General features: G+C 44.6%; 1 protein-coding gene across 1 annotated transcript in view; it reads right to left on the bottom strand.

Annotated features, from left to right (window-relative positions):
* The window catches only part of adamtsl3 (ADAMTS-like 3), a 486,079-nt gene that overhangs the window by 11,058 nt on the left and 459,149 nt on the right, over positions 1–15,872 (bottom strand). Inside the window, exons 25-29 of the mRNA XM_039772774.1 lie at positions 14,304–14,423; positions 13,966–14,178; positions 9,719–9,902; positions 5,196–5,400; positions 2,568–2,677 (exon numbers count right to left, since the gene is read on the bottom strand). Of these exons, the coding sequence (XP_039628708.1) occupies positions 2,568–2,677; positions 5,196–5,400; positions 9,719–9,902; positions 13,966–14,178; positions 14,304–14,423 (832 nt within the window). The remainder of the gene's footprint in view (positions 1–2,567; positions 2,678–5,195; positions 5,401–9,718; positions 9,903–13,965; positions 14,179–14,303; positions 14,424–15,872) is intronic.

Raw genomic sequence — 15,872 nt, forward strand, 5'->3', positions numbered from 1 at the left:
AGAACATTATGCTGCCTGTAACATCATTCAGCATGAGCAGTTTGGTGGTGGGTTAATGATTGTCTGGGGAGGCATATCCATGGAGGGTCACACAGACCACTACAGGCTTGACAAAGGCACCTTGGCTGCCATTAGGTATCAGGATGAAATCCTTGGACCCATTGTCAGACCCTATGCTGGTACAGTGGCTCCTGGTGCACGACAATTCCTGGCCTCATGTGGTGAGAGTATGCAGGCAGTTCCTGGAGGATGAAGGAATTGATACCATTGACTGGCCACCACACTTTCCTGACCTAAATCCAATAGAACACCTCTGGGACATTATGTTTTGGTCCATCCAATGCCACCAGGTTGCACCTCAGACTGTCCAGGAGCTCAGTGATGCCCTGGTCCAGATCTGGGAGGAGATCCCCCACAACACCATCTGTCATCTCATTAGAAGCATGCACCGATGTTGTCAGGCATGTATACAAGAACACAGGGGCCATACAAAGTGCTGCGTACAATTTGGAGTTGCTGCAATTCAATTTTGGCAAAATGGACTAGCCTGCCACATCATTTTTTCACTCTGATTTTTGGGGCGTCTTTGAATTCAGGGCTCTGTAGGTTGATCATTTTCATTTCCATCAAACGATGTGGCATCCTTTCGTTCCTAACACATTACCCAGTCTATATCAGTATAGATATCCAGGAGGATTGAGATCTGATGTGTTTTCAAAGTGTTCCTTTAATTTTTTTGAGCAGTTTATATTGTAGAGATTTTAATAGTCAACACTTTGAAATTCTCGGAAACAGGAGGTTACATTTTTTTTTTCTACAAACTACAATGAGTAACAAACAAAAAAGAATGCAATTTGCAGGTGGAGTATTCCTTAAAATTACCAAGGTACACTGCCTAGGCTGCCAGCCACCAGAGGGATAAGGGTTAAAGTAATCCCTCGCTATATCGCGCTTCGACTTTTGCGGCTTCACTCTATCGCGGATTTTATATGTAAGCATATCTAAATATATCTAAATATATCCATCCATCCATTATCCAACCTGCTATATCCTAACTACAGGGTCATGTGGGTCTGCTGGAGCCAATCCCAGCCAACACAGGGCGACAGGCAGGAAACAAACCCCAGGCAGGGCACCAGGCCACTGCAGGGCACTAAATATATCTATATCTAAATATATAACATGGCTTTTTCGCTGGTTCGCGGATTTCTGCGGACAATGTGTCTTTTAATTTAATTTATGGTACGTGCTTCCTCAGTTGGTTTGCCCAGTTGATTTCATACAAAGGACGCTATTGGCAGATGGCTGAGAAACAACCCAATCAGAGCACATGGGTAAGTTCCTGGGTGTTGATTGGCTCAGCGACGGAGCGGCAAATTCGATTCCGTGTTAACCAGGAAATCTCGTCTCGCTCAATCAGCATCAATGTGTTTCGCTGTGTAAAGAGTTAACTTTTGTGCTCTTTTGTGTTTTTCTTTGTGCCTAGTCAAGCCCTTCATTATGGCTCCAAAACGATCTGCTCCTGCTACTGCTTCAACGGAAGATGCTGACGATTGCCGAAAAGGTAACTGTTTTAGACATGTTGAAGGAAGGGAACAGCTACGCCGCTGTAAGACGCCATTACGGCATCAATGAGTCCACGGTTCTTTTTATTTAAAAAGGAGAAAAAGAATATAAGATCTACGGCCGCAGTGTCCTTTAACCAGGGCTAGAAACGAGTTGTAAGTGGACGTAATAAGGCTGCTTTAGGGATTTGGATTGAAGACTGCCGGAAGAAGAACAACGGCGGTGCTACACAGTTGCCTGAAGAGCTGTCACGCTCTCCTTTGTTGTGCAGTAAAATTAATTAATTAGCAACCATCGTTATCGGACAAGTCGTCGTGTCATTGTTGGCGAGTAACCATAATTAATTTTCTATGTACGGTACTTAGTACATCTACGTACGTTTAGTGTCACTGTACACACATTTTACTGCATACAATTTTTCTTGCATTGTACGTATTCATTGCTGGTGGCCTGTCTACCGTAATGGCTGTAACATTTTGATATCGGAGACGCTCGATATCTTTAAAATAACATTTAGGTTTTACTGTATATAAACAGTGTGTTTACATACATAATTTCAACAAATCTTACCTAATATCTAAGAGAATATGAAGGGTTTCTGCTGTATAACTGTGCGGGAAATGTTTATAAGAGTGTGGGAGAGTTTATAAGGGTTTAAAATATATAAAAATAACCATAGAAACATATGGCTTTCACTTCGCGGATTTTCACCTTTCGCAGGGGGTTCTGGAATTGAGGAGGGATCACTGAATAAGGATATAGAAGCAGCAGCAGAATGCATTGTAAACTTTTCTACTAATCTTTATACTTTTTCTGACAGCCAAGAGTTTTTTCAGAAGTGAATGTAAAATATAATTACATTTCCAATTGCAACCCTTGGTTCAGAATCCATCTCAGCTCAGCAAAATAAACTATTTAAACAGAACACATGGAGAGCTTCTTACCAGAACTGATAAAGAGCCAAACATTCTGTTTTTACTACTTCCGTTTTCTTGTAATACCTTTTTCTTTCATCACAGTAGGAGTCTGGAAGCAAAGAGCCGTTGGAGTGTTGGCAGATGACTTGACGGTGCTGCGTAGATAGTGCTGGTCCAAGGCATCGTCCTGCACACTGAAAAAAGAGAACACAGGAAACTCTGTCACGCGTCTTCGTTAACAATGTGATACCCGCGTTGCCCACCGCTGGCACACTCCCAGGAAACCGGGACATCGATAGTCGTAAACTGAGATGGACTGGGCAATGAGGACCCATAACACAGCAAGAGGTGGTATAAACAGTGCATCCCCACCAACAAGACAGTGTTGCAAAACAAAGTGCAGTGCAGATCTTCCAAAAAATAAATAATGCATTCTTAAAAACAATGTTCATAGTGCAGGTAAATATCCATCCATCGTCCAACCCGCTAAATCCTAACACAGGGTCACAGGGGTCTGCTGGAGCCAATCCAAGCCAGCACAGGGTGCAAGGCAGGAAAAAACCCAGTCTGGGTGCCAGCCCACCTCAGGGCACACACACACATCCATCCATCCATTATCCAGCCCGCTATAGCCTAACTACAGGCTCATGGGGGTCTGCTAGAGCCAATTCCAGCCAACACAGGGCCCAAGGCAGGAAACAAACCCCGGGCAGGGCGCCAGCCCACCGCAGGACACGTGAACACACACCCACACCAAGCACACACCAGGGACAATTTAGAATCACCAATGCACCTAACATGCATGTCTTTGGACTGTGGGAGGAAACCCATGCAGACACGGGGAGAACATGCAAACTCCACGCAGGGAGGACCGAGGAAGCGAACCCGGGTCTCCTTACTGCGAGGCAGCCGCGCTACCCACTGCGCCACCAGGTAAATATACACCTCAAAAAAAAAAAAATTAATGGAACATCTTTGAATCCGAGTACAGCATCAAGTCAATGAAACTTGTGGTCTATTGATCTGGTCAGTTAAGCAGCAGAGGGGCTTGTTCATCAGGTTCAGCTGCTTTGGTGCACTAGAGGGGCCACAATGAGACGACCCCCAAAACAGGAATGAATGGTTTCACAAGTGGATGCCACTGACATTTTCTCCCTCCTCATCTGTTTTGTCACTCGTTTTGCATTTGGCTATGGTCAGTGTCACTACTGGTAGCATGAGGCCATACCTGGACCTTACAGAGCTGGCACAGGTAGTCCAGCTACTCCAGGATGGCAGGCACATCAATACATGCCATTGCCAGAAGGTTTGTTGCGTCTCCCAACACAGTCTCAAGGACATGGAGGAGATTCCAGGAGACAGGAAGTTACTTGAGGAGAGCTGGAAATGGCCCCACGTAGAAGGTCCTTAACCCATCAGCAGGGCCCACCGGTATCTGCTCCTTTGGGCAAGGAGGAATAGGATGAACACTGCCAGAGCCTACAAAATGACCTCCAGTAAGCAGGCAAGCCACTGGTGTGAATGTCTCTGACCAAACAATCAAAAACAGACTTCATGAGGGTGGCCTGAGGTCCCGACGTCCTCTAGTGGGCACTGTGAAGCTCGATTGGCATTTGCCATAGAATACCATTATTGGCAAGTCCACCACTGGAGCCCGGTGCTGTTCACAGATGAGAGCAGGTTCACCCTGAGCACATGTGAGAGACAAGAAAGGGTCTGGAGAAGCTGTGGAGAACGTTATGCTGCCTGTGACATCGTGGGTGGTGGGTCAGTGATGGTCTATCTACAGGCTAGACAACGGCACCTTGACTGCCATGAGGTATCGGGATGAAATCCTTGGCCCCATTGTCAGACCGTATGCTGGTGCAGTGGCTCCTGGGTTCCTCCTGGTTCACGCCCGGCCTCATGTGACAAGAAGATGAAGGAATTGATAACATTGACTGGCTGCCCCTACGCTCACTCGCCTGACCTCAATCCAGTAGAACACCTCTGGGTGGGACATTATGTTTGGGTCCATCAGACACCTCAGCCTATCCAAGAGCTCAGTGGTCCAGATCTGGGAGGAGATCCCCCAGGACACCATCCATCATCTCATTAGGAAGTTGTCAGGCATTTTGCACACAAACCACTGAGTACGATTTGGAGTTGCTGCAATGACATTTCGGTAAAATGGACTTGCCTGCCGGCCACATCATTGTTTCTCTTTGATTTTCGGGGTGTCTTTGAGTTCAGCCCTCTCTCTGTCGGTTGATCATTTTCATTTCCATCCTTTCATTCCTCACACATCACCATATCAGTCCATAGCAGTAGAGATATCCAGCAGGAGTTTTTTTCCCCATTGAGATCTGATGGGTTTTCAAAGTGGTCCTTTCATTTTTTTGAGAAGTTTCATTCATCCAGACAATTCAAATCAGAAGGATCCATTCATTAAAGCCATCACACGCCACGGTTCGTCCCTCTTAAAACTGACGTCTCCCCTGCTCACCCTCAGCAAAGGGTAGATGTCCTATAGCAAGCTTCTTCACCAGCTCGAGTCCCCACCCACATTTCTCGGGCGTGCCACACACCCCTTTCCAGTGAACTCATGAGCCCCCCATCCTCTCCCAAATACATCTACTATCCCATATCTGTCCACAGAAGCAAAGGAACACTTTTGCATGATGACAGCAGGCCACTCAAGAGGCCGGTAGTCAGGAATCAAAGTATCCTTACCTGACGCCATGAACGTGCCACCCATAACGCACACGTATCTGAGACACAAACTTCTCTCTCCGCAGGTTGATGTTCGGGGCGACAGTCATCCCTGGGCAAAATCTTGATGAGCCCGCTGGCGGTCATCTGCCGACATGTCGTTTGCCTTTGCCGGAATCCTGAACCGCAAGGTGTTGAGCAGTGTGACCAGGCCTCGGGAACCCAGCTGAAGAACACAAAGAAAAATCAAATCAAATTGCAGTGAGGTTACGTGACTCCGCCCCTTCCGGTTTCCAGCCCACAAGTCCCAGGGTCGACAGAAGGCGTCGTCGCTCTGTGAACAGAACACGTCACAGGATTGACCTACGAGACGCACAAAAGAGATATGAAGATCGATCATGGCTACCTTTTATTTTAATTTAGTTTGTTGCGTCCGCGCCATTTGTCGCTTGCTGGGAATTGTAGTCCTTTGGAACAGCCCTGCTGCATGCTATGGGTGCCAACAGCTACAGGAATAAACTGTCCCTAAATTAACCCCTCAACTGGAAGTCAGGGAGCGCCACACTAGCAATCTTATTTCAATCTTTGCTGGGCTGTCATTTTATTGTCATGTTATTTGGTGGCTTTTCTCCCAAAAGAAGGTTTCAGGACAGTCAAGTTTTATGTAAAAAAAAAAAAAAAAAAGACTTTTATGGGATAAAACAATTCCATAACTTTTATCAAGAAGTAATTAAGAGGGATTTGTCCAAAATGGCTTTGTTTTTTACTTGGGTGTCTTGATGGCAGAAAAAAAAAAGATGCCATTAACAGACTGGAGCAGCAATACCCGTCCGATCCAAAAGTAGATAATCCCTAAAAAAAAAAAAAAAAGCTGGAGAAGTGCTACTTGCAAAGAATTTTCATCGCAGTACCTTTGAATGGCATCCTAAAAATATCTCATTTAAAAAAAACTCTCCTAAGGTATCATCTGGTGATTAGCAGACCACCCTCTTGAGCCCCCACTTCTTCATGTTGTCACAACGTCTGCCCCCGGGCGCCATACTGTTTGTCCATTTCAAGTGGCCTTCTCATTAAACGCAAACCGGGATGATTTCTGCATCTGCTTTAAATAATAACGGCTCTCTGGAACTGGAAATGGTGTCCACCCCTACATGCATCTCGTACACCAAGCTGACAACAGCGATGGAGGGGCCGCTGATTTAGAGCTCTCTTGGATGGAATGCTTCCCAACGTTTTTCACTTTGCTTGCTTTGGCAGCTGGAATAAAACACCTGTGACTTTAAGGATAAAGGATACAAAAAAAAACAAAAAACACTGGATACGTGTGACACGGGAGGAAGGGGACAGAACGGCCTGTTTAGGACTCCTGAATATCCTCAGATCCCGGGGTTCCAAAAAAAAAAACCAGCAAAGTCCAGCATTGTGGGGAGAACCCCTGCAGATGCCTTAAAAAGTCCTAAGTGATTCTGCAGCCTGGACTTATAGGATGGTTGATGTGTAAATCGGTACACATGGGAACAATAAAAAGATGTTTCTGGCAAGGGCAGCCATAACAAATGAAAACTGTTTTTGTTCTGCAAAAGGAGTTACCTTGTGGGCAAAAGGGGGGATTTATTTGAAGTGTTTGAGCTGCCAACTAAAATCTGTATGATGACTCCGATCGGAGACTATAGAGTAACATTACCCAGATCAGCCATTAGGGGGCACTATCTGTATAGACTCCTGTGAAACAAGTCTCAGATAATCTAGAACTTTCCACAATGGTTTGACTGGGTAGGCAAGTAAACAAATCTGGCAGCATATACTTCAGATGAACCAGGAACCTTGACAACCATATCTGGACGAGATATTGAGGCAGCTTAGCTATTAGCTAAACCAATGAGCTTCATGGACTGAATGGACTCCTCTGGTTTGTCTAATTTCTTATCTTATGTCCTTACCAGTTGTGCTACCCTTCTAACACTGGGTTAAAATCCAAGCAATCAACGTAGACCTCGTTTACATTGCACCATCTATTGGAATGTATTCTGTAATGCATGTAATAATGAAATGCATTGCATTTGTCTTTCCAACAGATGGCGCACAACAAACATTTGTATTAATAAAATGCACCATGTTAGTCATTCCAACAGATGCCACACCACAAACATTCATAGTAACAAAATGCATTGCTACAAATGTTTGGGGTGCATAAAGGTAGGGTTTCTCCCCTGGCTGGGGGTTCGTTTTTTTTTTTTTTTATCATTGTTCATTTTTGTGGCATTAACTTAAATTAATGCTGCTTTTATTGTCTACGTGTGACTTTGTTTGCTCGGATTTCCTTGTGTTTGAAGCAATTCCATTTTGCCTTTGTGCTTCGTGGAGCTTCATAGTGATTTGTAATACTTTTTGTGAAGAATAAATGTTTTATTTTATAAAGATTCAGTGCAGGGGTAGGCAGATAAAGTCCTGGAGGGCCGCAGTGGCTGCAGGTTTTTGTTCCAACCCAAATGCTTAATAAGCAGCACTTATTGCTCGAGTAACACTTCTGCTTCACTTTAGTGGTCTCGTTCTTTAAGATTTTGAACCCTTTTTGCTTATTTCAGTCTTAAACAGCTGTAGTCTTGGTCTTTAATGGCTCTTAATTAGCAATAACACGCAAATGACAAAAGAAACCAGCATTTCTCCATTTAGCTTGTTTCCATTTACACCTCTGTGTGTATTTATCACGCATTATTGGGTTTAATTAAATACATGGAAGGAAAGTGAAGAGAGAAAAAAGTGAAGCACTGAGAATCACTCGTCTGTTTTAGACTTCAAATCATTTGGATGACATCCTTAGAAAGGAGAAGAAAATCGAGGATATGACAATGACTTGGCATGGCAGAGTTAAAGCACCAGCAAGCCATGAAATTAAATAATTGACAAGAATTGGTTTTTAATTAAGCAACTGGGTGAGAACAAAAACCTGCAACCACTGCGGTCCTCCAGGACTGAATCTGCCCACCTGTGATTTAGTGCTACTGCCTATTACTAGCTGGGTTTTGAATGTAATATTACCAAGTGTGGGCATTTTTGGAAGTGCTTTTGGAAAATATTGGGATTTATGTGCTTTGGGACTCCTAGTCCTCAACAACTGGAATGACAAATGCAATACATTTGTCTACGTTATATGCCATTTGGTATGGGATTCATAAATGTAGTGTTAATGTTTTTGATGTGCCATCTGTTGGAGTGACAAATGTAGTGCATAAGTCTACACTATATACTACTTGGTATGGGATTTGTAGAAACAGTGTTATTGTTTGGGATGTGCCGTCTGTTGGAATGGCAAATGTCCTGTATAAGTCTATGGTATATGCCATTTGGAACAGAGTTTGCAAAAACAAAGTTAATGTTTGTGACGTGGCATCTGTTGGAATGAAAAATGCAATGTATATGAATATTTTTTGGCATTTGGTATGGGATCCGTGAAAGCAATGTTAATGATTATGATTGTGCCATCTGTTGGAACGACAAATGCAGCGCATAAGTCTACATTATATACTACTTGGTATGGGATTTGTAGAAACAGTGTTATTGTTTGAGATGTGCCGTCTGTTGGAATGGAAAATGCAGTGTGCAAGTCTACATTATATGCCATTTGGTATGGGATTCGTAAAAGCAGAGTTAATATTTGTGATGCACCATCTGTTGGAATGAAAAATGCAATGTATATGTATATTTTTTGGCATTTGGTATGGGATTCGTGAAAGCAATGTTAATGGTTGTGATTGTGCCATCTGTTGGAGTGACAAATGCAGTGCATAAGTCTACACTATATACTACTTGGTATGGGATTTGTAGAAACTGTTATTGTTTGGGATGTGCCGTCTGTTGGAATGGAAAATGTCTTGCATAAGTCTATGGTATATGCCATTTGGAACAGAGTTTGCAAAAACAAAGTTAATGTTTGTGATGCACCATCTGTTGGAATGAAAAATGCAATGTATATGTATATTTTTTGGCATTTGGTATGGGATTCGTGAAAGCAATGTTAATGGTTATGATTGTGCCAACTGTTGGAACGACAAATGCAGCCCATAAGTCTACATTATATACTACTTGGTATGGGATTTGTAGAAACAGTGTTATTGTTTAGGATGTGCCATCTGTTGGAATGGCAAATGTCCTGTATAAGTCTATGGTATATGCCATTTGGTACAGAGTTTGCAAAAACTGAGTTAACGTTTGTGATATGCCATCTGTTGGAATGAAAATGCAGTGCATAAGTCTACATTATATGCCACTTAGTATGAGATTCATAAAAGCGAGTTAATATTTGTGATGCACCATCTGTTGGAATGAAAAATGCAATGCACATGTATATTTTTTGCCATTTGGTATGGGACTCATAAAAGCAGTTTTAATGTTTGTGATGTGCAAACATAGCAACCAGACAGTCACACAGATGCACGGCCACTTGTTCTTTTATTAAAGTGGGTGTTTTTTTTTTAATAATATAGAGTGACTGTTACGATTATCTCACAAAGTCACAAAGCAAACAAGCAAAGGGAGATGCTTACCTAGGAGGGCAGTCTTGAAGATTACAAGGCCTTCTCTCGAGCGCCGGTCTGGGTAAGTGCTGGCACGCTGAGCTGTTCACCTCATGGCTGGCCTCACTGACACAGCGGACGCTCCTTGATTGAGTCCCCTTATTTCCACAGCTAGCAGAGCAGCCGGTCCAGTTTCCAAGTTCCCACTGGTAATCTATGCATTGATAAACACCTGTTAATGGTTTATGTATGCGCATTATGAGCTGCAGCATGAAGCACTGGATTCAGTCTATCCTTCTAATGTTTAACTGCATGTCAAAGAGGGTGTAGATAAAGAGAAGAAGAACTTCAAGGAGCTCACTCTTCATCAGCAGGGCCAAGTGTCTCGTTCTATTCTAAATAAATCAAAATACTAGGACTGCCACTTATTCACCCGTCCATCCATTGATTGATTTTCTTATCCTGAAGAGGGTCCCGTGAGAGCTGAGCCCATCCCACAGTCCCAGGACAGGGTGCCAGAGAACTGGAAGTCCCCCAAGAGACATTGACAAATAATGAAAGGCAAGAGCCAAAACAGGACATTACAGCAGAACAAGGGACACTTGCCACTAATCCCCCTCATTCGGTCATCAGGCCAACATGTTGTTGAGCTACAGGAGGGCACTGGACCACCATTTCAAAGTCCACGTTTTCCCTTTCCAAGCTCTGACCCAAAACCTTTCTCATTCACTTTCTCTCATTCCTGACTCAGCGCGACCCAAGTTCAGACATCTCAGGACCCAAAATGGGCCGCGACCCACACTTGAAGAAGATCATCTAGTAGTTGGGAAGATTTGAAACAACCGACAACTCGCCCAGGCCAGGGCACTCCAACTTGTTCAACCCAAGAGCAGAATGGAAGATGCTGAAAGAAGACATTCTGAGAAGCTCAGAACCTCATCATGGGACCACCAGGTAGCTTTGGCCGCTGTTGATGTCAAAGTGCAGGAGCCCAAGATTACAAAGAGAGGCTGCGATGAATGAGATCAACATGAGAGGAAACCAGAAGGAACGTCAGGACAAGTCTACAGTTGGCTTATGAACGCCAAGGCAAGGACATCTGGAACAAAGCGCTCCGAACTGATGAGGGAACGACAGAGGTACTGTATTTGGCCACAGTACCAGAGGACATGTTTGCTAAGCATTTGACCAGAAGACCCTGACACCAACGGTAAAGCCTGGTGATGGGAGTGTTTTAATTTGCAGCTGCTCTGCTATATCAGGGCCTGGGCAGCTCACCACAACAGAATCCCATTACAAATTCTTCATTGTGCCAAAGGGGGCTAATGCGAGAGACCATCTATGAGAAGAGTGAAGGTCAACCGAAAGTGAACCTTGAAACATGACAATGACCCCCAAACGGACCAGTAAAACATAGCAAGTAATGGCGGAAAAAAAAGAAAGCCAAAAAAAAATAGAATGTTCTGGAACGACCAAGTCAAAGCCATGGACTTGAATCCCATTGAGATGAATGGTGGGGCATATGGGGCTTGAAAAAGGGCTGTGCACGCGAGACACCCCCAAACATCAGACGACTGAAGGAGTGGGGAAGAACTTTCTCAGAGTCGATGTCAGAGGCCGGGGCACCTCAATAAAGGAAGAACTGGCGGCACTGCCTCCTCCGGAGCACTAGATGGCAGCGTCTCATATTCCAATAGGGCTCCATGGGAGTTGGAAATTGGCACAGCCCTGTTGGGGTTCTGGAGGGGGGCCACCAGGGGGAGCTGTAGACCCCCAACTTCGGGCTTCCACCACACCTTGGAGTGATTCCAGACTTCATTAGCGAGCTGCCAGGAGTTCTCCCAGGCGCAGCATAAAAGGAGCCACCCGCCTTCATTCGGTGAGCCAGAGTCGGGAAGAGGAGGAGGAAGCCGATGAAGATTGTCAGAGGAGGAGGAGGAGACGTGGAAGGAGACAGAAAGAGGAAGGAAAAGAAGGCAAAGTGCTTTTATTTGTGCCAGGTGCTTTATTGCACTGTGCATCATTGGAAGAAGAAGAAGGGGAAGACATGTGCGTTTGTGGACTTGTGCCCAGTGTCTGTCTATCTTGAGTGTGGGAAGCTGGTGTGCCCCCTGGAGGCCACAATGGTTAGAAGAAATGCCAGTTATCGATGCCAAGTGGGTGAGAAGGGGGCTTACTTCTTCTGTTCATATTTCATGGAATAAACTTTTACAAAGTCACATGTTCATTCCAACCCCCCCAATTACATCACCTTGATCTAAAAACAGTGTTTGAATGAAGATCTAATCATTCTTGATAGGTCCAAAAAACATCTCATGGAACAAACTTACCTTTTAAGTAAACTTATAATGCACAAAACATATTTATATTAAAAAACAAATGAAAGGTCTCTAGTCTTACTGGCCATGGAGGGTCTGACTGTGGCTAGCTCTCCAAGCCCTGCCTTTGCTCCTAATTCCTAACATCTTGTCACATTCCTCCTAGACGCTGGTGTTCTCTCAATCTTATGTGTAGACATCGGGTAGGCGAGAAAAAAAAAAAAAAATAAATAAATGACTAATTGCAAGCAGACTTAACAAAGTATGTAACCCTTACGCCCTGGCGCTGTTTTGTTTTCATTCAGGGGTAAAGCAGGTCCCGGCACTCTTGAAATTTATGCACCCCCTGACTAAGCGACCGGAATGAAATCGACAGCCGGGGCACAACAGGGTCATAAATCTCAAGCTTTACGAGTTTATTCACATTTGACGTTAAAATGATTGGCGGTCTGGATTTGAATCCCGGTGTTGTCGGGTCCACTCCACTCTTCCAGGCAGTGGAATGGCTGACTTCCATTTGTTTGCGGATCTTTTTGTTCGGTTCCTTCATAGACGTCTTTAACCTTCTTTGTGAAGGCCTCACAGAGCGCATTTGGGGATAAACAGCAAGTGCCATTTGAGGCCCATTCGGAGCCCTTGGCGGGTGGACGGATGTTGGCCCTCATTGTCCATAGCATAAGATATAGGGCGGAGTGGTGGCTCTGAGGCTAGGGATCTGCACAGGCAATCGGAAGGTTGTCGGTTCGAATCCCATAAATGCCAATAGGGACTCTGCTCTGTTGGGCCCTTGAGCAAGGCCCTTAGCCTGCAATTGCTGAGTACTTTGAGTAGTGAGAAAAAGTGCTATATAAATGCAAAGAATTATTATAGCGGGTAGTGTGTCACCACTGCCCACCTTGGTGTCTGCAGCACAAACAGCGCCCCTTTGTGTACATACTGTGGATTTTAAGGAGTGCACACCCCTTGGTGTAAGGAGCATTTACAAGCACCGCAGTGCCCACTCAGTGCCATCAGAGTTGGAGGACTAGAGTCACGGGGTCTCCCTTGGGGTCCAGAGTGCGCGCCCCTTCTGTAGCACTAATGGTGCCCCTTGGTGTATCTACCATGGCCTTCACCCCCTTGGTGTATGAAGCATGCGCACTTTTCCTTTCATAAGCACCGCCCACTAGGTAACAGCACCCACTTTGGTGCCCTTAACTTTCATAAAACATGCCCCTCTGATGACGGTGCCCTAGGTCTCCAACCTGTACTACCGGCTCTAGATGGCACCCACTTCAAGAACAAAGAGCAAACCAAACTAAATGTCAGAGGTTTAAATAAGATCAATCAGACAAGACCCTCTCTAATGAAGTTCTAACCAGCTGTACCCGGTTCTAACTGGAGGTATTTGAGGAAGTGGTAAAGGTAGAGGTGGACTTTCATCTTCCAACTGGTTATTTAAAGTCTACAATGGACTACAAAATGTAAACGTGGCCCCATGTTTGGTATGTTATCTATAAATACAGTTTAAATGAAGATCAAATCCTGATATTTCCACATTTCATGACACGTTCTTACTTTTTCACACGATTGTAACAGCACAAAAGTATTCCTGTTTTTGGGGGAAATCACTCCAGAGTTCATAAAATTGCTACAAAAACAAACAAAGTGTGAAGACCCCCTTCATGGAGAGACGTAGGCACTTGGCGACTCTGCAGTAGAACAAGCAAGCTGAAGAATTTCATAACTAAACCGTCCATCCATCCATTATCCAACCCGTTATATCTTAACTACAGGGTCACGGGGGTCTGCTGGATCCAATCCCAGCCAACACAACGCAAGGCAGGAAACAAACTCCAGGCAGGGTGCCAGCCCACCGCAGGGCAATAACTAAACCACATACCATAATATCTTACACTCAGTCGCTCACGGCCACAGTCAGATCTTTCATTCAGGTTACACGATTACGCGGTGACCTACCTTCGAGGCTGACGCTGACCCAGGCTGACATGATCTGCGAGTTCACGGATGTATGGCACTGATATCGGCCATAAAACCGTCCAAACAGAGTGTTCACCTCGAGGACTCGGCCTGCCAAAAGTATTTTATACTGCAAGCCTGGAGCCTTCTGCATGGTCTGGTTTTGCAGTCGCCAGTGGATGGGGTTTTTGTGGTTGGTAAGAACAGGGCAACCTAAAACGAGAGGATAATTTGGAGGGGTCAACCACACAAAAAGAAGAAGAAATGGACTATGGTTTGGAGCAAAACCAGGATTACCCAGAATACACAGGTGACAGAAGGCACGCGGGAGGGCTTACCTAACCGAAGCAAGTCGCCGGGTTTCACAGAGATGTAGTTGCCAACTCGCGATGCCATCATGATTCGTTTCCTGGCCTTGTCTCTTGGAGGTACAGAAGGTTCAACTGGTGCTTTCAGGGCTAAAGAAAAAAATACATTTTCGACAAAAAAGGGTTCTGGAAAAGCAGAGCGAGGGCAAAGGAAAACATGTTTGAAATCTTCTATTATATTAACCACCTCCAGTTGTCTTCTTCTTCTTTTGGCTGCTCCCGTTAATGGGACATCTTGTTTCATATCTTCCTGTCCTTGTCATCTTGCTCTGTCACACCCACCACGCCCATAAACCTTCTCTTAGGCCTTCCTCTGTTCCCCTTGCCTGACAGCGCTATCCTTAGCACCCTTCTCCCAATATACCCCTCATCTCTTCTCAGCATATCTCCAAACCAACACAATCTCGCCTCTCTGACTTTGTCTCCCAACCTTTCAACCTGAGCTGACCCTCTAATGTCCTCATTTCTAATCCTGTTCATCATCCTCACACCCAATGCACATCTTAACATCTTTAACTCTGCCACCTCCAGCTCTGTCTCCGGTGCCAGCGTCTCCAGCCCATATAAAATAACTGCTCTCACTACCGTCCTGTAGACCTTCCCTTTCACTCTTCCTGATATCCGTCTACACAAATCACTCCTGACACTCTTCTCCACCCACTCTACCCTGCCTGCACTCCCTTTTGCACTTCTCTTCCACAATCCTCTCGATAAGAACATAAGAAGTTTGACAAACGAGAGGAGACCATTCAGTCTGTTTGCCATTCATTTGATTTCCCAATATCTCATCTAGATCTTACTTGAAAGTTCTCAAGGTTTCTCCTTCAACTCCATGTCTCGGTAGTTTGTTCCAGAGTCCCACAACTCTTTGCATGAAGAAGTGCTTCCTAGCTTTTGGTCCTAAACACTCTTCCCACTAATTTTCACTGACGTCCTCAAGTAGGTAATTCACCGTTAAGCTGAAAGAACTCTACTGGATCTACCTTATCAACACCTTTGAGGATTTTATAGAACGAGATGGGAGAAGGGAGAAGTTAGTTGGACCAATCTGTAAAACCCAAATTAGGCCTCACATGGGACTGTTCTGCTGAAGCAGGATGATTTTTAATTTAGGATCAGAAGACGAAGGGAGAACAAAATGGAATATTTAGTCAAAACCAAAGACCTTTCACCAATTCAAGTGTCAGAATTGTAAACTGGTCGATTTCATATGTAATCACAATTACAAGTGCGCCAATCCCCAAGGGTACCCCCTCATCCCCAGAGTCAATTTTATATAATACTAGCGACTGGGAGCCCGATCAAATCAGGCTACAGATTCTATGTTTGTGAAATCCATACCTTCTCTGCAAAGAATTATTTATTTTTTTAAGTCCTTGAAATGATTTTGTTATCATGGCACTGATTTGTGCTTAAAATAGACCTTTTCGGCAGGATGTAATGAAGAGCCGACTATACTTTCTTAGAAGGCTGGCGTCTTTCAACATCTGCAGTAAGATGCTGCAGATGTTCTATCAGACGGTTGTGGCGAGCGCCCTC

Source organism: Polypterus senegalus, chromosome 12 (assembly GCF_016835505.1).
Source record: "Polypterus senegalus isolate Bchr_013 chromosome 12, ASM1683550v1, whole genome shotgun sequence".
Lineage (NCBI taxonomy): Eukaryota > Metazoa > Chordata > Cladistia > Polypteriformes > Polypteridae > Polypterus > Polypterus senegalus.